Raw genomic sequence first — 27,041 nt, forward strand, 5'->3', positions numbered from 1 at the left:
GTATTACGTTTCGAAATCCAACTTTTTTGATATAATGGTAAAGATACAGTATGTTAGAGAAGGACCCCACTGAACGATTCAGAACATGAATTATCGTATTTGTCTTGGTAAAATGTAATTTATAACATAAGGAAGTGAAATGGCATCACCAAAGTGCGTTTTCACCCGCTCTGGGCAGAGTGGATGGACACACTACTGAATGGCTCTGAATTCACTGTCAGCATGCAGTCAAAGCTATAACCACTTTTGGAGCAAACTAGTGCTCTCAAATCATATCCTGATATGACAAATGATTGATACCTTAGCTAGCTAATTTACGTTTTAAGAAAAATAGTTATTTTAAGTGGCTATCTAGCTAGCTAGTGATAGCAATGTTTGGTGGTCAGCTAATCACATGAGATAGCAAGCAAGCAATGTAACAAAATTATAATTCCGCTTCAGAAAAATCCTCCTGGTGCACTGTTCAATTATTTAGCAATTTAAACATTTATTTTTTAAAAGAAAGGCCAGTTTTTGCCACAGCCCTCACTGGCTTTCATGTGATTTAAATGTGAATGATGACAGCTTCTATCCTTTGGAGCACTGCGATTGATTGCCCAACATTCTGGGAATGGCCTTAGCTAACTGTCAATTTGAGTAAAAGTGTTCTCTATGTCTATTTGAAGACTTTGTGTCATTTCTTCACAGATGATGGCGCGAAGTCTTTAGGCACCCAATTGACACTGGATGACCTCTTTCAACGAGAGTTCCAGGTGCATGACCCTGATGCTAAGTGGATCAATGGTATGTTTATGCAGTATATTCATAACTCTACATACCTAATGTTGCTCGTATCTGTAATAACATTGTATCTGTCTCAAATGTATTTTGTTTCCATTTGCTATGAATGCTGAGCAGCCATTATTGGGACCTGTTGCTCCTCGAATTTAGTCTCCTCTGTTGACTGAACACATCTTATTTCATCAAATCTGCGTGGTATCTGCTGGAGACTTGTGACTCTCACTAAATCAAGATTCGTAAACATCACCCATCTGCTCTTTAGTTTCAACACAGAGCAAAGCCCAAAAGTAAACATCAAAAGGCTTTCAAAGAGAAATGGCACAGGCATCAAACGCTCTCAAAGAATTGTGTCCTTTGAAGATTTTTGAATGCGTTCTGAGCTGACAAAGTACATTTGTTTCTGCCAATTGTCTCTGGTGGTGTTTGTTCATCCGCATACCATTCAAAATCTGAATTTGAATTTCAATGGAAACGACATACTGTATATCTCTGAGGAACATTGTTCTGCTATTAGGATGAATTGTGCTGGCATATTCCGAAGCCTTTAAAGGTACCAAACTACCATCACTGCTGCTGTTTGTCTGATATTACAGTATTCATGCTGTTAAGGAATGTAAATGTAATTTTGAGAGGCCGGAAGTGGTTAATCTTCTCCACATGGACATGAAATAGTTAACCTACTGCAGCAGATAAGCAAACACATGAAATAAAATAAACTGTATTACACAAATTTGAACATTATACTGAAACAAACTCATTTCAAGCCCTATCGGAGCCTTAAAAGCAAATACAAGCCTTGCAAGAGGATGCATGAGAAGGTAACATTGATACAATCACTGTTTAAATACCACCAGTGGAGTGTAAATTAATCATAGCACCAGCAGAGAACAATGATAGAATATATTACTGTAATCTATAGGAATTCTTGCTCTGTTGGGAACCAGCATTCTTGGTTATAAATCGTTCCCTCCTCATACATTCACTACTCTGGAGCCAGAACGGTACGGGATGTACCATCTGCAACAATTAACAACTCAAGATCCGGAAGATCAGATAGGGATTTCATGCGTTAAGTTGAAGCTTGCATATCACTGCTGCTTTCACTTGTTTGTGTTTACAGTATGTGAAGCGAAGTCTGTATTTTAGCACTGTCAGGCTGTGGCTAGTGTCAGAAGCGGTGTTGCAGATATGAAGGGGTCAGACCAATTTATAACACTCTCAAATCACTGTATCCTTTCATCCACATTATCTGAAGGAGAGTCTTTTCAAAATATCATGAATAAAGCATCACAAATAGCACCTTTCATGACAAGGCACTCCTCCCCTTCTTAGTCTCTCTGTCTAAGAGTTTGAGTTTGGCTTGTCTGTATAGGTGCTGTCAGCTTGTTACTTCACTCAGCATCTCAGTCTTCTGACAGGCTAGGACATGCTGCTGTCTCCTTGCGGTCATGCTCTATTTTCCACTCCTGAAAGATGGGGCCTCACTATTCATCCTTCAATTTCAAAGAGCGCCCCTCACAACTGCCTGAGTGCAAACCCCTGAAGTACTGCTAATTACTTCACTGACATTCTTAAAGGTCCAATGCAGCCGTTTCTATGTCAATATCAAATCATTTCTGAGTAACAATTATACCGTATAAAAAGTAGTCATAGCGTATAAAAAATAAACACAGCACCTGTGATGGAAACAGGTCTTGTCAGACAGTTCTTACACTTAAAGGGCATTAATATTATTCACAATTTCACAGCATTATTCCAACCTCATAGTGTGGAAATGTCCTATGTGACACAGTATAAAAAACTACTTTGTCAAATTACTTTCACATAAGGACACTATTCATGAAGTTCTGGATGAAACGTCTTTTGTCAACACACTTGGCAGATGGCAAGTGGATGTGACGGTTGCCTTGAAGGTACATCACAGTTTCTGAGCAGAGCACACAAAGCAGAAGCGCAAATCCAAATGTGCCTCTGTGCTTTGTCACAGGCCTCCATAACATGTGGATTGTCTGACAAATTTGACAAAAGTATTTTTTTTGCACTGCGTCACAAAGGAAAATACCAACAAACATTTTTGGGGTGAAAAGTATCAGTGAATCATGTACAGGGGAAGATGGCCTTGAACACATTGCATTGAAAGGGCACTCCACAGGGTCTGCATACAATCTGTACAGCACAAATGTTGCACAAATGCAATATATAAATACCAGCCAACCACAGGTTGATTCAAGACTACAAGCTCACGGCGTGCCACAATATTTACAGTTTAGTAGGCTACAGTTGATTCAGTATGCTACTGCACAATGTCACTTACTGCAAACCAATTATGAATCACAATGACAGTTTTATACATTCTTATCAAGTACCCTTAGAAGGAGTGTCATCTAAAAAATCTAACTTAATAACATTCTGGTCCCCTCTCTTCTCTTGTACCCTCTTTCCTATTGATCATAAGTCAACCATCCATCACTCTTTTATGTTTACTTGCCTGTCATTGTACTTTAATGTATTCTGAGTCATCTCTGTTTTATAGCCCACCGGCCCAAGGTTGACGCCTTAGAACTCATTCAATGACATTTACTGTATATGAGATGAGGGCTTTGTAATGATATTGGTCCGTCAAAAGCATTAATGAAATCCTGGACTCCCCAGATTGTAAAATTGGCCAGAGATGAAAGATATTGGCTGAAACTCCCATCACATTTGTTCCTGTTGATGTGAAATAATACTGAGCCAAGTTGTCACTGATACTCTCTAAGTGAGTCGGTAGATTACTGTGCATGTTGTGTGTCTCAATTCTTCAGGGGGGACCTCTTCGTGCAGTTGTAATTTCTCATTGCAATGACAAGTCATATTTGGTGCGTCATACAAGGGATGTCTCACATGGGATGTCATTATACAGGATTCCTGAGACAAGTGGCTATGCTTAAAAACACATATTTGGCACGATGCCCATAATTGTGTATGAGCACCGGAACTCTTAGCCATTTATTGTGACATCTGTAATTTACTGGCAGTGGGCCAAGTTAAATGAATGAAGTAACTAGATTGGATTTAGCAAACCATTGTTAAGCACCTCAAGGCAGTTCATGAGGTTCTCCAGTATAAAAACCTAAACAAACCCAGGCATTAACCATAACCCTTGGTCTCAGCCTTGGCTTCACTTTTAACCCTTCACTTATTCACCTTACAACCTTTTACCCAGGGTCCTCTCTCTTTCTCTCTTTCCCATTTCTCTCGCTCTCTCCCTCTCTCTCTCTGACAGATGAGGAAATCATTTTCAGGAGCTGGGACGGTGATGTGTTCAAAGCCAACACACAGAGCAATGAGACAGACCTCTTACTAAAAAACACCACTTTTGTGAGTACTTACCGTCTCAGTGCATACCAACTCCTCTTCCCAGAGAACTCACATTAGAGAGACATGCTCACCTTAAGGTGCCATTTGGCAAGTGGCTGCCTCCAGTGACACCTTGCCATCTTGTTTTATTTGCTACATGTTGTAGACTGGAATTAGACAATGTTTTAAATAAGTTGGAGAAGATAATACTATGCCATTCTTGTGGCATTTGAATACATGTGTAGTTCATGCTAATCCAATAAATCATTATATTTCACGCTTCAGAACAACACATTTGAATGGACTGTAACTGCAGGTGAACAGTCACAGTATCTCTCATTCTCTTTCCACTCATTTCTCTTTCTTACCAGGCAACATTTAAGGCCTCCAAGTTTGCAGTTTCTCCAGATCTAAACTTTGTTCTTCTGGGCTATGACGTGAAACAGGTCAGTGATTTTAATGTGCCATTTCTGAAGAGTATCTCAAAATGATACACATCTTCGTAGCCTGGTCACAGATTTGTGCTGTATAGCCAACTCGTTTCGTTATTGTCATGAGAAACATTTGTTGATATTGAAAATGAATAACAACACAATAATCTGAGGTACAGAGGTTCATAGTGACGTTGAAATGTTTTGTAAATACTACTAGTTCACTCCCTGCTGACATATTGTTTGCTTCTGCAGGTCCAAACTAACACTGTAACTCTACATTATTCAGCTCTTTTTGAGTCTATATAGATATGGGAAACACTGTATTTGGATAGTATCCCACTGATGCATCTCTGAATGCTCAAGCGCAACCCATCAACTAAAAATAACACAACCGTACCATAATTATTAATATTTATCACGTGTCTGCTGCAACTTTGTTGGCATGCACCAACGAAAGCATCAGCGTTAGTGGATAGCTTGCTTGGTTCACTGATGGTTAGTTCTGGCACTTGTGGGCCAATGGAATGTCCACTGAAGGTGCCTTTGGTCTCAGTCGAGTGTGCTTATTCTTTGTGGTACGACTACATAGTGGAAAAACATGTTTTTGCCCTGTTTCTAACAGTTTGGAAAATAATGAGAGGTTGTGTAAATTTATTATCGTATTTTTACATCAATCCATTCAAATTCAACCCTTTCATTAACCTCAGGACAAAAGTTGTATCCGCATCAAAGCAATTTGTTGTAAACAATCCAAGACATTTTTTCCATCATTGTACAAAAATAACTGTTGTTCAAAGAGAAAGCAATTATCGTTTAACGTAAGCCGATAGGCTACGGGCTCGATAGATATCAAATCAAAATTGTATTAATTTGATGTGCAATTGAAATGTATTACTTGGATGAATAATTAGCAACATGCAATGATAGGGAATTACTTTGCAATACTTAGAGAAAGCACATATTTGCAGAAACCATCAGAAACAATTTCTCATTCTTGTGTTCAGTGATTTTCTCTTTCATAATAGGAAGAGGCTCCAGCAAAGGAAAAGATAGGTGGTATCCGGGGGAAACCTTTCCTATTCAGATGACTGACCACTTATCCGTTAGTTTGGTTGCAAACAACAACAAAGAATTGGCTACGAAGCGCTAGCAACACGGTTTTTGATCTTCTGAATGCAAACTGTTACTGGCTCAGTAATGACCTAACCCTAACTCAGCATCAAGGGTATTTCGCACAAACATATCCCCTTATGATGAAGCAGGTATTTTAATGGAATAACCAGCCGTACTTTGAGTTCCCGATATTTCACTTGAACTGTGTGTCATAGCCGACTACAGTCATAATGTCTCCAAACCTATCATTGAAAAACATTGGATGCCCAATAAACAGTGACAGCTTCAAAACCAGTGCCATTAACAAATTTCATCAACTTAATGCCCTGATGGAATTGAATATCTCGCTTGCAAAAAACAAGACCTTACAGCAAAACCTATTAAAAATATGAACTCTTATTCAGTCAGTATACATAGACACTCTAGCCTATGGCTCTCAAAGTGTGTCTGTCATTAAAACAATACTTGGTTTCAGCGCTCCACACAAATCTTTTCCTGCTGCCTATATAGCTCCTCTCTCACGTTCATTCTTCTGGTGCGCATAAAAGCCATTCATGTTAGGCACTTCGGTGTGTAGCCAATTTTCATCTTGTTTAATAGCAGACCTGGGAACATGAGAATGGCTCACAACAGCAGTCATCTTGATTCAGATACCGGTTTGTATAATGCAGTCTGCACCAATCACCAGAAGATGGTTAGTAGGGTAGCTAAGAGCCTATTCAAAATGCAGAGGAGGACAAAGATCTGATGAGGGTACAGTGCATTCGGAAAGTATTCAGACTCCTGGACATTTTCCACATTTTGTTACTTTACAACCTTATTATAAAATTGATTAAAATGTTTTTTTTCTTCATCAATCTACACACAATACCCCATAATGACAAAGCAAAAACAGGTTTTTAGAAATCTTTGAATATATATATAAACGGAAATATCACACATACATAATTATTCACTTTTACTCAGTACTTTGTTGAAGCACCTTTTGCAGAGATTATAGCCTTGAGTGTCCTTGGGTATGACGCTACTAGCTTGGCATACCCGTATTTGGGGAGTTTCTCCCCTTCTTCTATGCAGATCCTCTCAAGTTCTGTCAGGTTGGATGGGGAGCGTCGCCGCACAGCTATTATCAGGTCTCTCCAGGGATGTTAGATCGGATTCAAGTCTGGACTTTGGCTGGGCTATACAAGGACATTCGGTGACTTGTCCTGAAGCCACTCCTACGTTACCTTGGCTGTGTGCTTAGGGTTGTTGTCTTGTTGGAAGGTGAACCTTCGCCTCAGTCTGAGGTCCTGAGCACTCTGGAGCAGGTTTTCATCAAGGATCTCTCTGTACTTTGCTCCGTTCATCTTTCCCTCGATCCTGACTAGTCCCCCAGTCCTTGCCGCTGAAAAATATCCCCACAGCATGATGCTTTACCGTAAGAATGGTGCCAGGTTTCCTTTAGATGCTTGGCATTCAGGCCAAAGAGTTCTTGGTCTTGGTTTCATCAGAGCGGCCTGTCATGTGCCTTTTACTGAGGAGTGCTTCCATCTGGCCACTCTACCATAAAGCCCTGATTGGTGGAGTGCTGCAGAGATGGTTGTCCTTCTGAAAGTTTATCCCATCTCTACAGAGGAACTCTTGAGCTCAGTAAGGGTGACCATCAGGTTCTTGGTCACCTCTCCCCCAAATGATCAGTTTGTCTGGGCGGTCAGCTCTAGGCAGAGTGTTGGTGGTTCCAAACTTCTTCAATGCTGCAGACATTTTTTGGTATCTTTCCACAGATCTTTGCCTCAAACCAATCCTGTCTCGGAGCTCTATGGACAATTCCTTCCATGCCATGGTGTAACGACCGTTGTTGGAAGGATTGGACCAAGGTGCAGCGTGGAAGGAGTTCATCATATTTATTAATGTGAACCAGCAACAAAACAAATGTGCAGCTTTGTAGTGCAAAAGGCTACACTACAAAAACAAGATCCCACACACAACAGATGGCAAAAGGCTGCCTAAATATGATCCCCAATCAGAGACAAAGATAGACAGCTGCCTCTGATTGGGAACCATACCAGGCAAACCAAGAAATAGAAAAACTAGAGTACCCACCCTAGTCACACCCGACCTAACCAAAATAGAGAATAAAAAGGCTCTCTAAGGTCAGGGCGTGACACATGGTTTGGTTTTTGCTCTGACATGCCTGTAAATAAGTTATTTCTGTTTTTTATTTTTAATATATTTGCAAAAATGTAAAAAAATCTGTTTTCACTTTGTCATTAGGGGTTATTGTGTGTAGATTGATGAGGAAAAAAATTGATTTAATCAATTTTAGAATAAGGCTGTAACGTCACAAAATGTTGAAAAAGTCAAAAAATACTTTCCGATTGCATATGCCATGCGATAGCCTATGCTTACTTTTATGGATACATGGAACTGAGAAAAAGGTGCCACATTGATGTAAATGTGAGTTATGCTAGACCTAACATGTGTTTTTACTAGCATGAGAGGTTAGCCATTCAATGTGTTGCCATATGACCTGACAGCATTGAATTATTGACATTTTTTACTAGATGGAACTCTCCCTCTCAATCATTAAAAATAGCAAAAAAAATATTAGTCACCAGTACTGTTAACAGTGGTTTAATCAACATTGGTGTTGCAAGCATGGACATTTACACGCCTCCTGCCTTATCAGTGTCATAATGAGACGATTGACATGCACTGTTGTGTAAGTTCCATTTAGACACGTTCGTAACAGCCATGCAGCTTTAAAGGCCCACTCCTTCATTGGAAAACAACAAAACGGCATCCCTGCCATTTGGTTTAATATAAAGCTCAGGGAAGGGAATCAATGGGTGTCTAATGATTTTAAATGATCAAAAACGTCTGCAAAAATTAGAGTGGGCCTTTAAGATGGGTTTGCGGGGTGCTGCTACACAGTCAGGTGTAGTGATTAACCCATAGGGACGCACACAGAGCAGAGTCTAGCGAAAGCTCAAGGTGTCTGTGTTATCCTGCATTCCCGTGGTGGCGGAGGCTTACGCCAAAAAGTCAATATCCCAAAATAAACAAAAGGCTTTCTGTCTTTAAGCAAGCCACGCGCTCCTGTTTTGCACCGTCGCTTAACATTGAATTTGCACAGAGGGCTGGAAATTGTATTTTGAGGGAAAGTGTGAGGAGATAATCCCAAAATATAGTTTTTTTGTGGACGCTCAGGTGTTGACAGTTAAGATCACATTATTGGTCCATCTCAAATGTGACTTCTGCTTTTAACCTCTCTGGCACCAGTGGGACGGTAGCGTCCCACCTGGCCAACAGCCAGTGAAATTGCAGAGCTCAAAAAATTCTAAATACACCATTCGTAATATTAAACATTCTTGTAAATACATGTGTCTTATGTCATTTCAAAGCTTAACATTTTATTAATCCAGCCGCTGTGTCAGATTTCAAAAAGGCTTTACGTCAAAAGCAAACCATGCGATTATCTCAGGAGAGCACCCAGCTAACAAAAGTATTACTAGCATTTTCCAACCAAGCATTAGTGTCACAAAAGTCAGAAATCACAATAAAATAAATAGCTTACCTTTGAAAATATTCCTCTGGTGGCAATGCCAATTGCCCTATCTCCACAGTGAATGTTAGTTTGTTTGATAAAATCCATTTTTAAAGCCTAACACAAAATATTTGAAAACCGCTTGCGTCGTGATTTCCGTCTCATTCAACTTTGGACGAAACATTTGTGGTAAATACACACACTAAACACACGTTTATCCAGTCATGGTTGGTTTTTGTTGCAATCCTCTGTTTGTTAGTAACACAATCACACCTGATGGCTCTTTTTTTCCGGGATGTATTGACCAAAACAAACCGATTTGAAGACACCAATCAATGACCTCATTGCGCACCAATGGTAGGAGCGGTCTATCATTGATTGACTGTATTTTGGCCCAATGACCACTGATCATCTTGAAATCAAGCTTGGAAGATAGCCAATGAGCTGAGGAAAACGGCAATATGTCATGGTTATACGTTCGAAGACCCGCCTTTGTCGTAAACTCTGGCTTAAAAGAGGTTAATTCGCCATTGAAAATCCTACTTGACGGAGCCACGAGTGTTACGCATAGCAGTACAGAGTGAAGAGCATTTTCAGGAATTTTATATATTTAAATTATGGCGAATAAATCAGGAAAAGCTAAAACAAAGTCTAGATATACAGATGTAACTCAAATTATAGAAGAAATTGATAGGATACTACAATGTTCTCCACAAGACCACAAAATGGTACAAGACATTTTTCCATCATTTCATTGACATTGCTGTGGTGAATGCCTTCATCCTCCAGAAGGAAATGGCCAAGAGCTGTGGACAGCCCCCCATCTCACAGCCAGCCTTCATGGAGCTGCTCATCCAGGAGCTTGCTAGCTACAGCAAGTCCACTGCAGCACCTTCTGTCCCCTCTACCTCTGTCCCTTCTGCTCCAACCAGTGGTGTTCACCTGTCCAGATTCATCTCTGCAGGCATGAATGTGCCTCAGGGTAAAAAGGGCACAGTAGGGAGACGTCATTGTGCCCTTTGTCACAGGAAATGCCCCATCACCTGCACCACCTGTTCAGTAGCCTCTTCTTTACAGCAGAAAGAGACTGCTATGGGCCATGGCACCAGCAGCACAATATTGTGTAGAGGTATGAGGGTCTTCACAATATTGTAAATAGAAAATGTGTAAATAGTTGCCCTTGTTATTTGTTTTATTTTTATTTTAAAAAAAATGTAAAAATATTTTTGGGGTGTGTGTTATAGCATTTATGTATTTTGTACATAGTTATTTCCTGTACCAATTCAGCCACTTGTGTACAATTTGAATACATTTGTATGGGACACCTGGGTGACTTCCAGCTCAATGTCATGTAACTCGCTCATTTTTGAAGTTATCTGTCTAAAACCTTGCCCGGCTATTGTTGCCATCTTATGTTCTTCATTAAAATCCTCCTCAGCATCCTATCTGTATGTTTGGCTGTTCTTGGTCATTTGAAAGATGATGCAGCAACAATAAAAAACAGAAAACTTATGTTTATTTCATTGTATTGTCTTCTACCATATCTATTGTGTTATATTCTCCTAAATTCAATTCACATTTCCCCAAAATTCAGAGTGTTTGCTTTTAAATGATACCAAGAATATGCATATCCTTGTTTCTGGGCCTGAGCTACAGGCAGTTAAATTAGGGTGTGTCTTTAGGCGGAAATTGAGAAGAAGGGGGCTACCCCGAAGAAGTTTTAAACCAACCTCTCCGAAACCTTTTTTTTTGGAGGTGCGGAAAGCTGCCACACTCAGTGCCCGGGGAGTTGTTGTTGTGGGGATTAAGTGCCTTGCTCTAGGGCATAACAGCAGGCAATGGCATCTAGGATTTGATACCAGCAACCTCCACATCTCACTTTCCTGTCAGACCCGGGATTTTAACTGACAACCCTCCGGTTGCCGGATTGTCTTTCTAACCATTAGGCTGTTTTTTCTCCTTAAGGTGACACCCTGGGGAAAGAGTGGTTGTATGGTTGACTTTTGTTCTTCCTCACTCAAGCATAGGAGCTTCTAACAAATAGACTTGTAGACACAGACCTACTTATAAATCCCAGGGGAGTTGTTGTGCAATGTTCAGACTTTCAGAGTTCCCACAAACTGTCAGAGTGGTCACCAACCGTGATTCTAAAGAGCTGTACAAGTTTTTGTTCCAGGCAAGACTTAACATTTTGCTGGTGAGATGTGAGAACTCAGTGTCCTCTATTTGTTGCGGTAGTCTGGTGTAAATTGTAGAACAAAGAACATCTTTTAACATCATGTCACTTTATTTCGACAAATTGGGCAATGCTGCTTTTAGTAGGGTTTTTGTATTTTCCCCGCCTCTCTCAAAAAAAAAAATCTGAACAATTTAAACCCCAACAACTACAAAGTACATTATCCCAATTTAAGACGGCAGCAATACGGCAATTGCCATCACTTTAGACTTCAAATGTGAACATTTCAGTTCTCTAATGTATTAAAATGACAAAATCCGAGTCTGTCAGTGAGGCTTTAACAATTGAAATATACAAACACCAGCAGCTGTGAGCACTTACGTACCGACGCTTGATACGGAGAATTAGTCCTGATATTCTAACACATGCCACTCTGATTTCCACATCCACTTACTGTAATTACATACATGCCATTCATATAGATTTACTGAGCTTTAAGAATTAGGCTGGACAAGTGTATGAATTCGGGGCTGTCGATGTTGTTATTGAAGTATTGTCTGTTCAATCTCAAGCTGCAGCATATCTCAATTCCCTGGGCGTCAATACATTCAGTATGGCTGATTAAATTAAATGTTATAGTACATATAATGAAAGTTTAGACTGACAGGTGTTATGTTATATTCATTAATTCCTTTATTTGTTCATATTGATACAACCATGCAAGGTACACTTTGTAGGTCTCATTGCCTAGTGTTCCCAGAATGCTTTGCTCTATAGGGGCTATAATAATATAAACATTTTACTTTCCAGTGCTCAATGATGTGGGTAAACGGCTAGAAAAACATTATTTGGTCAAAATTCAAGTTAAATATATAACGGTAATATGAATACAGTGTGACGCATACTTTGCTGTTAGATGTTTGCAGTGATTCCTTGCATCGATTCAAAGCTCCGTTATCCGCCATAGATCGGCATGAACTCAAGATGAGCTTAAGTCTGTCAGACACTATTGGCACTCTGAAAATATATTTGTGCGAGGCTCAAGCCAAAGCCTGCCTGCTCGATTAATAACTACCATGTTGAGCTGATTTTAAAACAGAAGATAATAATTGTGTTACTATATCACTCTTGGTACACAGTATAAGCCTAAACTAGTTTAGTAGTCAAATGTGGCTTAACAAATCATATGTTAAATGGACTCACTCTGTGAATTATTAGTGGTTGACATGTATGTCCCCCATGCATACAACATCTGTAAGGTCCCTCATCAAGTATTACATTTCAAGCACAGATTCAACCACGAAGACCAAGGAGCATCATAAAGAAGGGCAGTGATTGGTAGATGGGTAACGATAACGACAAGTTAATAATTTTTCTGTGGATGATGTAGTAAACCACCCAGATACGTCAAAGATGCAGTCGCCCTTCTAAACTGAGCTGCAGGACAGGAAGGAAACTGCTTATCGTGATGAGGCCATTTGTAACGGCTTTCTTCTGTGGACGAAGGAGAGGACCAAAGAGCATCGTGGTTAGTGTTCATCATGTTTAATAAAGACTACAAACGTGAACACTACAAAATAGAAAACAACAAATGTGAAAAAAAACGAAACAGTTCTGTCTGGTGCAGACACACGAAGTCAGAAGACAGAAGACAACCACCCACAAAACCCAACACAAAACAGGCTACCTAAATATGGTTCCCAATCAGAGACATTTACTAACACCTGCCTCTGATTGAGAACCATATCAGGCCAAACATAGAAACGGGAAAACTAGACACATAACATAGAATGCCCACTCAGCTCACGTCCTGACCAACACTAAAACAACGAAAACACAAAAGAACTATGGTCAGAACGTGACACCATTGGTAATTTTAAAACAGCTACAGAGTTCAATGGCTTTGATGGGAGAAATCGGAGGATGGATCAGGAACATTGTAGTGATTCCACATTAATGACCTAAATGACAGTGTGAAAAGAAGAATACAAATATACAGAATAAAATGCATATGTATGCAACAAGGCACTAAAGTAATACTGCAAAAACACTTTTGGGTCTAAATACAAAACCTTATGTTTGTGGCTAATCCAACACAACACATCACTGTGTTACTGCCTCCTTATTTTCAAGCATGGTGGTGGCTGCATCATGGTATGGGTATACTTGACAGTGGCAAAAACTGGGGAGTTTTTCAGGATGAATAGAAATGGGAAAACCTGCTTCAGTCTGCTTAACTCTCCAAATGATTTAAAGTCACCATTGGCCTCATGGTGAATTTCCTTCCTCTCCGTCAACTGAGTTAGGAAGGACGCCTGCATCTTTATATTGATTGGGTGTATTGATATACCATCCAAAGTGTAATTAATAACTTCACCATGGTCAAAGGGATATTCAATGACCGTTTCTTCTTTTTTTTAACCCATTTACCAGTAGGTGCTGCTCTTTGCAATGCATTGGATAACCTCCCTGTTCTTTGGGGTTGAATCTGTGTTTGAAATTCACTGCTCGACCGTTGGACCTTAAAGATCATTTTATGTGTGGAGTACAGAGACGAGTTAATCATAAAAATAAAACAAATGTTAAACACTATTATTGCATGCAGATTGAGTCCATGCAACTTAGGTGACTTGTTAATTAAGCAACTTTTTATTCCTAAACTTATTTAGGCTTGCCATAACAAAGGGGCTTTGTGTGTAGACCAGTGACACAAAATCTCAATGTAATCCATTTTATATTGAGGCTGTACCACAACAAAATCTGAAAAGATTCAAGGGGTGTGAACACTTTCTAAAGGCACATTTCATTACAGCGTAACGTAGAAACATGACTTGTCTTATCTTTATATCTTGAAACTCTATCTGAAAACACAAGCTATATTTTTCAGCGTTTTTAATGTCACGTCTGTCAAGGAACATCTAAAACAGCAAGCAACTAAAACAACAGGCATTTCACAAACCTTTCTTTTAAAAATGCCAATTGAGTTCTGGCAGAAATGTTAATTGTTTCTACTACAACAAAACCATGACATACGCCTAACGATATTAAATGTAAGATTGTTTACATTCGACCAACCTAATCCCCTACAGGTGGAAAAAAGGGACAAAAAAACTAAAACTTTCATAATTCCTATCTCAAAATTCATGACATTTTACATTTTTGAGCATAGGCCTATTTATTTCTGCAACAGCACACATACTCATCACAAATTGTTAGTAAGTTAGCTACAGTGCCTCCTAAAGACATGATTGACATGGGAAGAGTGGGTGAATGTAACGGCGTTCTTCGTTTGTCGAAAGAGAGTCGGACCGAAATGCAGCGTGTTGGTTACTCATGTTTTTAATGAAACAAATGACGATACATGAAATAACTCATAAATACAAAAACAACAAACGGAATGTGAAAAAACCTATACAGCCTGTCTGGTGAACACTAACACAGAGACAGGAACAATCACCCACGAAATACACAGTGAAACCCAGGCTACCTAAATACGGTTCCCCATCAGAGACAACAAGAATCACCTGACTCTGATTGAGAACCGCCTCAGGCAGCCAAACCTAAACTAAACACACCCCTAATCAACCACAATCCCAATGCCTACAAAAAACCCAATACGAACAACACAATAAACCCATGTCACACCCTGGCCTGAACAAATATATAACGAAAACACAAAATACAATGACCAAGGCGTGACAGAACCCCCCCCCCTAAGGTGCGAACTCCCGGACGCACCTCAAAACCATAGGGAGGGTCCGGGTGGGTGTCTGTCCATGGTGGCGGTTCCGGCTCGGGACGTGGACCCCACTCCATTAATGTCATAGTTCCTCCCCTACGCGTCCTGGGATAATCCACCCTCGCCGCCGACCATGGCCTAGTAGTCCTCACCCAGAACCCCACTGGACTGAGGGGCAGCTCGGGACAGAAGGGCAGCTCGGGACAGAGGGGCAGCTCGGGACAGAGGGGCAGCTCGGGACAGAGAGGCTGCTCGGGACAGAGGGGCAGCTCGGGACAGAGGGGCAGCTTGGGACAGAGGAAGCCCAGCACTGAGAGGAAGCCCAGCACTGAGAGGAAGCCCAGCACTGAGAGGAAGCCCAGCCAGGCAGTTGAATCTGGCAGATCCTGGCTGGCTGGCAGTTCTGGCAGATCCTGGCTGGCTGGCAGTTCTGGCAGATCCTGGCTGACTGGCGGATCTGGAAGAGTCTGGTTGACTCGCGGATCTGGAAGAGTCTGGTTGACTAGCAGATCTGGAAGAGTCTGGTTGACTAGCAGATCTGGAAGAGTCTGGCTGACTGGCAGATCTGGAAGAGTCTGGTTGACTGGCAGATCTGGAAGAGTCTGGTTGACTGGCAGATCTGGAAGAGTCTGGTTGACTGGCAGATCTGGAAGAGTCTGGTTGAATGGCAGATCTGGAAGAGATCTGGAAGAGTCTGGTTGACTGGAAGAGTCAGATCTGGAAGCAGATCTGGCTGACTGGCAGATCTGGAAGAGTCTGGTTGACTGGCAGATCTGGAAGAGTCTGGTTGACTGGCAGATCTGGAAGAGTCTGGTTGACTGGCAGATCTGGAAGAGTCTGGTTGACTGGCAGATCTGGAAGAGTCTGGTTGACTGGCAGATCTGGAAGAGTCTGGTTGACTGGCAGATCTGGAAGAGTCTGGTTGACTGGCAGATCTGGAAGAGTCTGGTTGAATGGCAGATCTGGAAGAGTCTGGCTGACTGGCAGATCTGGAAGAAGAGATCTGGAAGGTCTTGACTGGCAGATCTGGAAGAGTCTGGTTGACTGGCAGATCTGGAAGAGTCTGGTTGACTGGGATCAGATCTGGAAGAGTCTGGTTGACTGGCAGATCTGGAAGAGTCTGGCTGACTGGCAGATCTGGAAGAGTCTGGCTGACTGGCAGATCTGGAAGAGTCTGGTTGACTGGCAGATCTGGAAGAGTCTGGCTGACTGGCAGATCTGGAAGAGTCTGGTCTGGCTGGAAGAGTCTGGCTGACTGGCTGGAAGATCTGGAAGAGTCTGGCTGACTGGCAGATCTGGAAGAGTCTGGCTGACTGGCAGATCTGGAAGGGTCTGGAAGAGGCTGACTGGCAGATCTGGAAGGGTCTGGCTGACTGGCAGATCTGGAAGAGTCTGGCTGTCAGATCTGGTCTGGCTGACTGGGATCTGGAAGATCTGGAAGATCTGTCTGGTTGACTGGCAGATCTGGAAGAGTCTGGTTGAATGGCAGATCTGGAAGAGTCTGGCTGACTGGCAGATCTGGAAGAGTCTGGCTGACTGGCAGATCTGGAAGAGTCTGGCTGACTGGCAGATCTGGAAGAGTCTGGCTGACTGGCGGATCCTGGCAGACTGACGGCTCTGGCTGCTTCATGCTGACTGACGGCTCTGGCTGCTCCATGCTGACTGGCGGCTCTGGCTGCTCCATGCAGATTGACAGCTCTGGCGGCTTCTTGCAGACTGACAGCTCTGGCTGCTCTATGCAGACTAACAGCTCTGGCAGCTCCTTGCAGACTGGCAACTCCTTGCAGACTGGCAGCTCCTTGCAGACTGGCAGCTCTTGCAGACTGGCAGCTCCTTGCAGACTGGCAGCTCCTTGCAGACTGGCAGCTCCTTGCAGACTGGCAGCTCCATGCAGACTGGCAGCTCTGGCTGCTCCAAGCAGACTGACAGCTCTGGCTGCTCCATGCAGACTGGCAGTTCTAGCTGCTCCATGCAGACTGGCAGCTCTGGCTGCTCCATGCAGACTGGCAGCTAGTTGCAGACTGGCAGCTCCTTGCAGACTGGCAGCTCCATGCAGACTGGCAGCTCCATGCAGACTGGCAGCTCTTGCTGCTCCATGCAGACTGGCAGCTCTGGCTGCCAAGGCGTGACAGTGAAAGGTGAATGTAAATCTATTTGTTTTTACTGATTGTGATTTATCTTCATTGCTCTTAAATATTTACTTCATAATATAATTTTCAATATCTTCTAACTCAACATATACACTGTAACGGAGGACCAAAATGCAGCGTGGATATTTGAATATATGGTGGTTAGCTAGAGTCTAGACTACCTGTGTGGCTGCTGCCGACTGAGGAAATGATGGAGTTGGGTTGGAGCGAGTGTTGTTGATGCAGCTGCTCTCTTCTGTCTGTCTTCCAGACCGATTATTGATGATGATTATATAATTATGTTATCAAGTGTTAATCAAATGTGATGCTGCGGTGGCAGTACTGTTGATATTTAAACTAGGTAGCTAGTTACACACACTCAACCAGTGACTGCATCTCAAGGTATGTTTGGATACTAGGCATGAACGATCTCAGTACAGAGCAGTGTAGGAAAAAGGTGCAACCTCCAGACAGGGTGTTGGATGGCAAAGTGGCATCTGCTGGGCACTGGTTTACTCTTATCTGTTCATGTGCCTGCCTGTAGGGGTAAAGTGGAAGGGTCAGACTGTTTAAATCACAGATTGTGCCTTTAAAGCCTCAGTGCGGCATTATAATGATGGTTGAGGAGCGTGGTCAATGCTGCTGAGATAAGGGACTATGTGCGCTCAGGCGCGTTTCTAACAGGCGCTGCACCCTTACTGAAAACTCATTATCATTGCAGAAGAGAGAAAGGCATTTGTTTCCTCTTGTCTGAATTGCATTACAGAATTTCCAAAGATTACTAGGTGCAGAATATTTGTTGACTTATGCCAGCAAGGAACTAACTGCTAATATCACAACCTGTCAACATTTGAGTCTGGTAGAATATCTAAAATCAAGGTCTACAGTGCAAGGTTTACAGCAATGGATGTTGGTTGGAAAATATACAGTACCCGTCAAAAGTTTGGACACATCTACTCATGCAAGGCCAAGAGTGTGCATGGCTATCGTCAAGGCAAATTGTGGCTACTTTGAAGAATCTCAAATATAAAATATACTTTGATTTGATTAACACTTTTTTGGTTACTACATGATTCCATATGTGTTATTTCATAGTTTTGACGTCTTCACTCTTATTCTACAATGTAGAATATAGTAAAAATAAAGAAAAAAACCCTGGGATGAGTAGGTGTGTCCAAACTTTTGACTGGAACTGTATATCTAGAGAATACAGAGTATATACAGTAGATGTTGTGTATTGTTTATTATCTCCTGCCTCTCATGCTTTGGAGAATGTTGTACAACCCATATAGTCTAGCCCCCAACAACATATCTACTGTGCATGGTCTAATTCAAACTTTAAAGACAAACAATAAGGATTATTTAGTTCATCAGCCATACAGGACCAAACAGAGGTAGGAATACAAATAGCTTAAAATATTTTTTGTAAATTAAAATAACAAGGCCGTGGATATTACTTTTTATTCTTTCAGGTCACCAAGGAGACTGTAGTTTTAGAATTGACTCATTCATGGGTATTTGATGCTGGAACATGTCATGAGTATTATACTGCACATATAACATTGAAGTTTTGTATACTGTACAAAACTAATGTAAAATAGATTGAGGGCAGAACAAAATCCTTCAGATGATTAACTCAACAAATGCATAAATCATTCATTGATTTATCCACAAATACTCTAGTTACACAAGTGGATCTCAAGTCATGATTCTGACCTAAATGTTTACCATATATGCATTGCACTTTGTCAAGTCCCTGTCTTTGCTTGTCTTCTGTTGAAACATTGAAAACAGATTGTTGGTTGTTGAGCAGAACAATCTGTTAGGGGTCTCATTTTGGACTTACCAGGAAGCATATATACTTATCAATGTACACATTTTTACAAATTGTGGACTACCGTGAAAGATATGCATTTTAATCAATTCGCACATTTTACTGGGGAAAGTTTGTTACAAACGGAAAACATATAAGGCATGATGCTTGTGTAAATCGGGAATCAAAACTCCTTACCAAAATTGTTTCTGAATACATGTATTTATGATTTGTCATCTCATAAAACCACACAGATTACTTTTGTAGATGGACTGTTATTACAGATGTAATAATCAAGTCACACTGTGCAAGTAGCTTGATAAGTTGCACAATGTTTACATGGTTCTACATTATAGGTGTTGGTGGCCCTGATCACCTCCCTTCTAGTGGCATTGCCCTCACATGCTGGGGAGTGAGCTCTGCGAGAACATGTTTGATGGAGACTGGAACTGATCTCCGCTGAGATGATGTGACCAGATGTGATCATCATCACACTGACAGCCCGAGTCTATTGAGAGTTATAGCACGGCCACTGCACCACCATCTCCAGTTGTCTTGTGAATTTATCATAATAGTGCTACCGCTATGCCTCCAATAGCCTCCATGCTCGGTATATTAGCTTATGCCAAGTGTTAAATATAGCCTGTTATAGAAGCAGGGAGTAGGATATCCTGAAGTGAATATTTGGATCTCAGCTTTAGTTCTAGCCATACATCTTAATATTATGTATCTTCTCTTAGATGTGTGGCTCGGTGTCGTGATGTATGTTTTGCATGACTTGAATACCTTTAGAGTAGCTACTTTCCTTTGGCATTTAATGCGCATTTAATGCTGTGATGCATATGTCTCCCTTAGGTGTGTTTCACTAGGCATACGTTTTATTGTTACTTGTCAGTCTGTGATCATTAAGGCAAAGTTTAAATGTGCATCTTTTCCTGCCAGTCATATGAAAAACATTTAGCAATAATAGCAGTAAGGTGTTAATATCTATTGGATTGCTTACTGAGCCTTAAATGGAAATAACTACCTTTTTGGTAATACTTTACTTGACACCCAGCGCATGAACACGTTATGACACGGTCATAACAGTGTCATAATGTGTCATAACAGCTGACATAACTTGTCATAGCCTGTTATAAAATGGCCATAACCCTGTCATGACACATATATTTAGACCTGTTGTGATATACACTACATGACCCAAGGTATGTGAACACTGGCTCATCGAAAATCTCATTCCAAAATCATGGGCATTAATATGGAGTTGGTCCCCCCTTTGTGCGCGTCTGGACAGTCATGGAAACCTCTTTTGTGATGCTCCCAGTGAACAGTTGTTGTGTTGATGTTGCTTCCAGAGAAAAGTCTGGAACTCGGTATTAAATGTTCATCCGAGGACATACGATTTTTACACACTTAAGCACTTGGCGGTCCCGTTCTTTGAACTTGTGTGACCTACCACTTCGCGACTGAGCCGTTGTTAAACCTAGACGTTTCCACTTCACAATAACAGCACTTACAGTTGACCCGGGGCAGCTCTAGCAGGGCAGAAATATGACGAACTGACTTGTTGGAAAGGTTGCATCCTATGACAGTGCCACGCTTAAAGTCACTGAGTTCTTCATTAAGGCCATTCTACTGCCGATGTTTGCCTATGGTGATTACATGGCTGTGTGCTCGATTCTATACACATGTCAGCAATGGGTGTGGCTGAAATAGCAGAAGGGATGTCCACATACGTTTGTATATATAGTGTATATTGCATTATTTTGTGGCTGTTATGACACCTGCAAAAGAGTGTCAAAACCCACAAAACCTACCACACTGTCACGACCGTCATATGAATAATTGGACCAAGGTGCAGCGTGAGTAGAGTTCCACATTGTCATGCCCTGACCTTAGTTATCTTTGTTTTCTTTATTATTTTGGTTAGGTCAGGGTGTGACGAGGGTGGTATGTGTGTTTTGTCTTGTCTAGGGTTTTTTGTATATCTATGGGGTTTTGGTATTGTCTAGGTAAATGTAGGTCTATGGTGGTGAATTGGTTCCCAATCAGAGACAGCTGTTTATCGTTGTCGCTGATTGGGGATCCAATTTAGGTTGCCATTTCCATTTTGTTTTTGTGGGTTATTGTCTATGTGTAGTTGCATGTCAGCACTAGTTGTTTATAGCTTCACGTTCATTTTGTTGTTTTGTTAGTTTGTTTAAGTGTTCTTCATTTAATAAAAGAAGAATGTATTCATCTCACGCTGCGCCTTGGTCTCCTCTTTACGACGGACGTGACACAAATTTTAATGATAGAGACACTTCCAAAACAACAAAGATACAACGATCGTGAAATATGTAGAGCACATAGGCACTCATACAAAAACAATATCCCAACATCGCAAGTGGGAAAATGGACACACTAAGTATGATCCCCAATTAGAGGTAACGATTATCAGCTGCCTCCAATTGGGAACCATACACACACACCAACATAGAAATATAATACCTAGAAGCCCCCCTAGTCACGCCCTGACCTATTACACTATAGAGAACCCCAAGGGCTCTCTATGGTCAGGGCGTGACACACACAAGGCAAAACATTCCATTGCACCATAGCCTACTTGTCAACAATATGTTTATGTTACAGTGCATTTGGAAAGTATTCAGACCACTTGAATTTTTCAGCATTTTGTTACGTTCGTTTTATTCTAAAATCGATTACATCGTTTTTTCTTCCTCATCAATCTGCAGACAATACCCGATAATGATAAAGTAAAAACAGGTTTTAATTTGTTTTTACACATTTACAACAAATATCACATTTACATAAGTATTCAGACCCTTTACTCAGTCCTTTGTTGAAGCACCTTTGGCAGTGATTACAGCTTCGAGTCTTCTTGGGATTGACGCTACAAACTTGGGACACCTGTATTTGGGGAGTTTCTCCCATTATTCTATGCAGATCGTCTCAAGCCATATTCGGTTGGATGGGGAGCGTCACTGCACAGCTATTATCAGGTCTCTCTAGAGATGTTCAATCCGGTTCACGTCTGGGCTTTGGCTAGGCAACTCAAGGACATTTAAGGACTTATCCCAAAGCCACTCCTGCGTTATCTTGGCTGTGTGCTTAGGGTTGTTGTCCTGTTGGAAGGTGAACCTTCGACCCAGTCTGAGGTCCTGAGCACTCGGGAGCAGGTTTCATCAAGGATCTCTCTGTACTTTGCTCTGTTCATCTTTCCCACGATCCTGACTAGTCTCCCAGTCCCTGCCACTGAAAAACATCCCCACAGCATGATGCTGCCACCACCATGCTTCTCCGTAGGGATGGTGCCAGGTTTCCTACAGATGTGACACTTAGCATTCAGGCCAAAGAGTTCAATCTTGACTTCATCAGACCAGAGAATCCTGTTTATCATGGTCTGAGAGTCCTTCAGGTGCCTTTTGGCTAACTCCAAGCGGGCAGTCATATGCCTTTTACTGAGTATTGGCTTCTGTCTGGCCACTCTACCACCAAGGCCTGATTGGTGGAGTGCTGCAGAGATGGTTGTCCTTCTGGAAGATTCTCCACAGAGGAACTCTGCAGCTCTGTTAGAGTGACCATTGGGTTCTTGGTCACCTCCCTGACCAAGGGTCTTTTTTTGCTCAGTTTGGCCGGGCGGCCAACTCTAGGAAGAGTTTTGGTGGTTACAAACATCTTCCATTTAAGAATGATGAAGGCGATTGTGTTTTTGGGGACCTACAATTCGGCAGACATTATTTTATGCCCTTCCCCAGATCTGTGCCTCAATATAATCCTGTCTCGGAGCTCTACGGACAATTCCTTCAACCTCATGGCTTGATTTTTGCTATGACATGCACCGTCAACTGTGGGACCTTATATAGACAGGTGTGTGCCTTTCTAAATCATGTCCAATGAATTGAATTTAACACAGGTGGACTCAAATCAGGGTTTAGAAACATCTCAAGGTTGATCAATGGAAACAGGATGCATCTGAGCTCAATTTCGAGTCTCATAGCAAAGGGTCTTATTTCAGTTTTTGATTTTTAATACATTTGCAAAAAAAAAAAATTCTGTATTGTGATTCGATTGATGCGGGGAAAAATGTATTTAATCCATTTTAGAATAAAGCTGTAACGTAACAAAATGTGGAATACGTCAACGGGTCTGAATACTTTCTGGATGCACTGTATGTAGCATTTTCTGAAATTGACCATATTACATTATCATTGTAATTACGCTCAAATTTCTGTCAGACATGCACCTACCCCAATGTGCTGTTTCAGGATAAATTTAGGAGCAGATTTCAGACACCCTATTTTTGACTGATGACTAACATAAGGGCATGTATGTGATAGACCTGTCTGGCTTATATGATTATGATGTCATAATGCTTCTTGACCGTGTCATAAATTGTATTTTTTGCAAGTTATTTAAAATCTGATGAAAAAGACACATGACTGTAAATAATGAATTACAACAACATAGGACTTAAAAAAACACACTTTAAAATGAAAGGAAACATTTTGGCAGGGAAAAAACACAATTCAATAAATGTGGGGTTTTGACACTCTAATGTAGGTGTCATAACCAGCCATAAAAGAACACAATAGGTGCAACAACAGGCGTAAATATATGCGTCATCACAGTGTTATGACCATGGTATGACAAGTTATGTCAGCTGTTATGACATATTAGGACATGATTAGGACAATTTCAGAACATGTTATGATGCTGAGTGTCAAGTAAAGTGTTATCAATTTAGACATTTAGAACTTGGAAGTGGTTCTCATGCTTCTTGGCAAAGTATTCGTCCGGTCAAATATAGATCAAAGTATTCCTTCACACATAAAGCTCATATTCACCTCTTCGTCTCGATGTAATCCTTCACATTCATCACACCTAACCCACCTCTCAGATTCACCGATTCAAAGAATAATACCCATGAAACATATCAAAGCTGTTAAGAGGCTTTGTTAGTCTGAGAGGCTAATCCTCACTTTTTCTCATAGCCATTTTAGCCAACTGCTGACAATCTTGTGAAAACAAAAACATTCCCAAATGTCTCCTATCATGGTGTCAGAGTAGATCTTCTGAGTGTGAGTATGAGTGACCAGTGATGATGCAATGTATTTTTCGGGGGAAAATTTTCCTCGGGCAACTCAAACAGGAGAACCAAAATTAAGACTGAAGGCAGGGTGACTGGTATAATCAGCCAAGCAGACTCCATTTCCATGGGCAATTGAGCTCTGGTTAAGACGAGTGGCGCGCCTCCACTGTATTTATCACTATGCCCAAGGGTGAGATTACTGTAATATCGTTATGCAAATGAGCTCACTGATTACCCATACAGCACCACTTAGAAATTCCCCCTTCACCTGATGACAACTAAAAGCTGTGTAGATGGAGATACACTGTGTACAAAATATTAGGAGCACCTGCTCTTTCCATGACATCGGCTGACCAGGCGAATCCAGGTGAAAACTATGATCCCTCATTGATGTCAGAAAAACCTGCAGTCGTCTTTTTAATAAACCTTGGGAAGTTTTTTATTTTTAACAACTTCAACAATTACACCCATTTTAATGCCAAAGACACACCAGACTGGCTTTCCAAGAGGTGTTGAATGTGCATGAATGGTCCAGACTCAGTCTGCAATCAAAAACAATGGATATACACTGAGTGTCCAAAACATTAAGAGCACCAGGTGAATCCAGGTGAAAGCTATAATCCCTTATTGATGTCACTTGTTAAATCCACTTCAATCAGTGTAGATGAAGGGGAGGAGACAGGTTAAAGAAGGATTTTGAAGCCTTGAGAAAATTGAGACATGGATTGTGTATGTGTGCCATTCCGAGGGTGAAAGGGCAAGACAAAACATTTGAAAGGACTATGGCAGTAAGAGCCATGCGCACCGGTTTGTGTGTGCAAATAACTACATTGCTGATGGGTTTTTCACGCTCAACGGTTTCCCGTATCAAGAAGGGTCCACCACCCAAAGGACATCCAGACAAGTTGACACAACTGTGGGAAGCATTGTGTAATGAATACTCAGGGAGAAAGAGGTATAGATTCGGACGCAGAGCACGGCACATGTTTATTATATGCCTTCGCGGAAGGCAGGAATCGTGGTCGCAGGCAATGGTCAAACACAGGTAGGCAGTCAAAAACAAACAATACCTCACAACCGTACAGACAGACAGAACTGAAAAAAACAGTGAGCTGATGAGACCAGGTGAGAAACAAACACAGGTGAAATCAATGAACAAAAATGAAAAGACAGAACACAAAGAAAAATAACGCAAGGTTGACTAAGAAAAGAAAAGCAGAACCTTACACATTGGAGTCAACATGGGCCGGCATCCCTGTGGAACACTTTCGACACCTTGTAGAGTAAATGCACTGACAAATTGAGGCTGTTCAAAGGGGGTGCAACTCAATATTAGGATGGTGTTCCTAATGTTTTCTACACTCCGTGTAGATTGAGTTTTAATGGCCTTATAGTTAGGCAAAAGTTTTCTGTCCAGCTTTCCATTTAGGTCACAGTGCCAAATAAAAACAATTATAGATTTGGATAATGTGCAAAACATTTATAATGGAAAATAAATATTGCTTTATTAATCTTTCATCAACACCACATTTTTCTGATTATGTATTGGTGATAACACATTCTCTGCTATGGATTTCTCCTTAGGTGTACCGGTACTCTTTCCTGGCATCCTACTTGATATACAACCTGCATACAAGGTATGTATCACCTGTCAAGATTTGAGTAGCCTAATAGTAAACAGAAGGCAATTTCCTACCAAGATGTCAGCTGAACCCCTGTGTCTCGCGCGCTTCTGTTTATTAGTTTGCAAGTGTTTTTTGTTGTTGTAATCGTTGCCAGATACAACAGTATTTTATTTTTACATAGTCAACAAGTTACTTGGCTATAAAAAAGATAATCTATCTTTTCTCTTATCGGAGAAAGCAAACAGATATCAATTGCTCCACTATGCACCTGTCTGGTTGAAAGCCTCCTCTCATACCCTGCCTCCCGAAACAAGCCTCTCCCAAGCGGGTGTACCTAGGCTGTATCTAGGCTACTCCTGTGAACATGCTTGGCCCTCACCCTATGGTCCTCTGACTCTTCTACCGATTATCCAGGCCTGCTCCTCGCCTGTCTGGTACAGTTACCCCAGCCAATTGCTCCCTTCGTCCCCGTGCTTCGCTCACCTCCAGCGCACATTTACACACACACACGGTTTTATCGTTAGCCTGTAGACTTGTGTGGACTTTTACTGGGGAACTTGTATGAATTTCAATTTTTATTACTTGGACTTTGTTATTTTATTGTAGCTTAGACCTATTTCTGATTATTGTGCAACCTCATAGGCCTATAATTATAGTCTTAATAAACTTGTTAGGATTATTTCTCACGTTGATTGATCGGGCTACAAACGAACACACTGCTGTTGTTGCTATTGTCTACCCTTGAATCTCACACTGAGGATGATGCATTTAGGGCCTGAGGCCTCTTAAATGTGGAGAACTTTGAGTGTTTTTCCCATGGTGCACCCTGGGAGAAACCATACCCTTGTCCCGCTATTGCGCTGTAGAACTCTGCATGTTTTCCCCATTTGACATGGGAGAAACCGCATGCTTACATTTACATGGATTGTTCTTTCAGTACTTAATCACGTCACTAGACAGTATGAATATTTTAAAATATGTTGCGTTAAAGACTCTGGGTCCTCTGGACTATGGTTCTAGTATGGTCTGGAAATCCAAATGCTGTAAAATCCAATCTAGACTGATTAAGTACGTCATTACGTTGCTGCTTTTACTGCCAGGAAATGGACATTTCTACCCCATCTGAATTGAAAAGTCAAAATGGTCTGAGGTTTATGCACATAAGAACTCTTCTTCCGAAACTTGATTTTGTAATTATGTGGATAAAAAAAACAGACCCAGATATATTTATGCTTCCTCAAACCTGTCTCTAAAAAAATCCATCACTGACAA

The 27,041-nt window shown here is 41.2% G+C and overlaps 1 protein-coding gene across 1 annotated transcript in view; it reads left to right on the forward strand.

Moving 5' to 3' along the window:
* LOC135519618 (inactive dipeptidyl peptidase 10-like) overlaps positions 1 to 27,041 on the forward strand; it is a 65,665-nt gene that overhangs the window by 4,254 nt on the left and 34,370 nt on the right. Inside the window, exons 2-5 of the mRNA XM_064944857.1 lie at positions 688 to 783; positions 4,046 to 4,140; positions 4,491 to 4,565; positions 25,729 to 25,781. Of these exons, the coding sequence (XP_064800929.1) occupies positions 688 to 783; positions 4,046 to 4,140; positions 4,491 to 4,565; positions 25,729 to 25,781 (319 nt within the window). The remainder of the gene's footprint in view (positions 1 to 687; positions 784 to 4,045; positions 4,141 to 4,490; positions 4,566 to 25,728; positions 25,782 to 27,041) is intronic.

The sequence above is a fragment of the Oncorhynchus masou genome, chromosome 29, assembly GCF_036934945.1.
Source record: "Oncorhynchus masou masou isolate Uvic2021 chromosome 29, UVic_Omas_1.1, whole genome shotgun sequence".
Taxonomy (NCBI): domain Eukaryota; kingdom Metazoa; phylum Chordata; class Actinopteri; order Salmoniformes; family Salmonidae; genus Oncorhynchus; species Oncorhynchus masou.